The sequence below is a fragment of the Neopelma chrysocephalum genome, unplaced genomic scaffold (assembly GCF_003984885.1).
Source record: "Neopelma chrysocephalum unplaced genomic scaffold, ASM398488v2 Primary Assembly neopelma1_185735, whole genome shotgun sequence".
NCBI classification, from domain to species: domain Eukaryota; kingdom Metazoa; phylum Chordata; class Aves; order Passeriformes; family Pipridae; genus Neopelma; species Neopelma chrysocephalum.
The window spans coordinates 1-659 of record NW_020938776.1 but is presented as its reverse complement, the minus strand read 5'-3'; the positions used below and the strand labels follow the sequence as shown (position 1 = coordinate 659).

General features: G+C 62.4%; 1 protein-coding gene across 1 annotated transcript; it reads right to left on the bottom strand.

Annotated features, from left to right (window-relative positions):
• Window positions 1-6: 6 nt before the first annotated feature.
• LOC113962902 (rho guanine nucleotide exchange factor 11-like) lies at window positions 7-653 on the bottom strand. The gene is made up of 3 exons (XM_027673691.1): window positions 620-653; window positions 463-538; window positions 7-224 (listed from the first exon to the last, which is right to left on the bottom strand). The coding sequence occupies exons 2-3, from the start codon at window positions 512-514 to the stop codon at window positions 7-9; spliced, it is 270 nt and encodes an 89-aa protein (XP_027529492.1). The 5' UTR covers window positions 515-538; window positions 620-653.
• Window positions 654-659: the final 6 nt, after the last annotated feature.

Here is a 659-nt window from a genome sequence, read left to right as displayed (position 1 = left end):
CACCCCTCAATCCCAGGATTCCCCATCCCTCAATCCCAGGATTCCCCCATCCCTACCCGTGGCCACGGATCGGATGAGCACCGAGTTGAGCTTGAGGACGGGGCTGAAGGTCTGTTTGTTGTCGGAGGAGCCCAGCGCCGTCTTGCTGTGGCACTTGAGCACCAGCTTCTCGTCCTGCTTCTGCAGCAGCACCAGCAGGTCCTCCAGGAGCAGCACGTGCAGGTCTGGGGGTGGCACAAGGGACACAAAGTGGTGGGATCGTGGTGGGATCATGGTGGGATCACCCAGGATGTGCCCCATGAGCTGAGTGGGATCTCCGTCCTCGCGGCGGAAAAGGGGGGATAAAGGGGGTCCCTTCTCCTGGAGGTGAAACATCCCCGTCCCTGAGGACACCAAGGGGCATCTCCCAGTGCTCCCAGTTCTCCCAGCAGGCCAGTGGAGGGGTGGGGAGAAGCTCCATACCCACAGTCTTGTCCTTGCCCACGCGCCACGTGAGGGGCCCCTCGTGGATCATGCGCCGGGACGTGAGATCCAGGTTCTAGAGGGACAACAAAAAACATGGAAAAGGCCGTTCTGGGACCAGCCAGACCCTCAACCACCCCCAGGGCCCCAGGGGAACCTTGAACTGGGCGGCCAGGGGGTTGCTGGTCCTCTCCAGG

What these genes read in the sequence shown, in the direction of transcription:
- LOC113962902 (XM_027673691.1), bottom strand. Translation starts at nt 514, where the DNA reads ATGATCCACGAGGGGCCCCTCACGTGGCGCGTGGGCAAGGACAAGACT. An exon ending in GGGCAAGGACAAGACTGTGG is followed by an intron (nt 225 to 462) that starts GTATGGAGCTTC and finishes TGCCACCCCCAG; the next exon opens with ACCTGCACGTGCTGCTCCTG.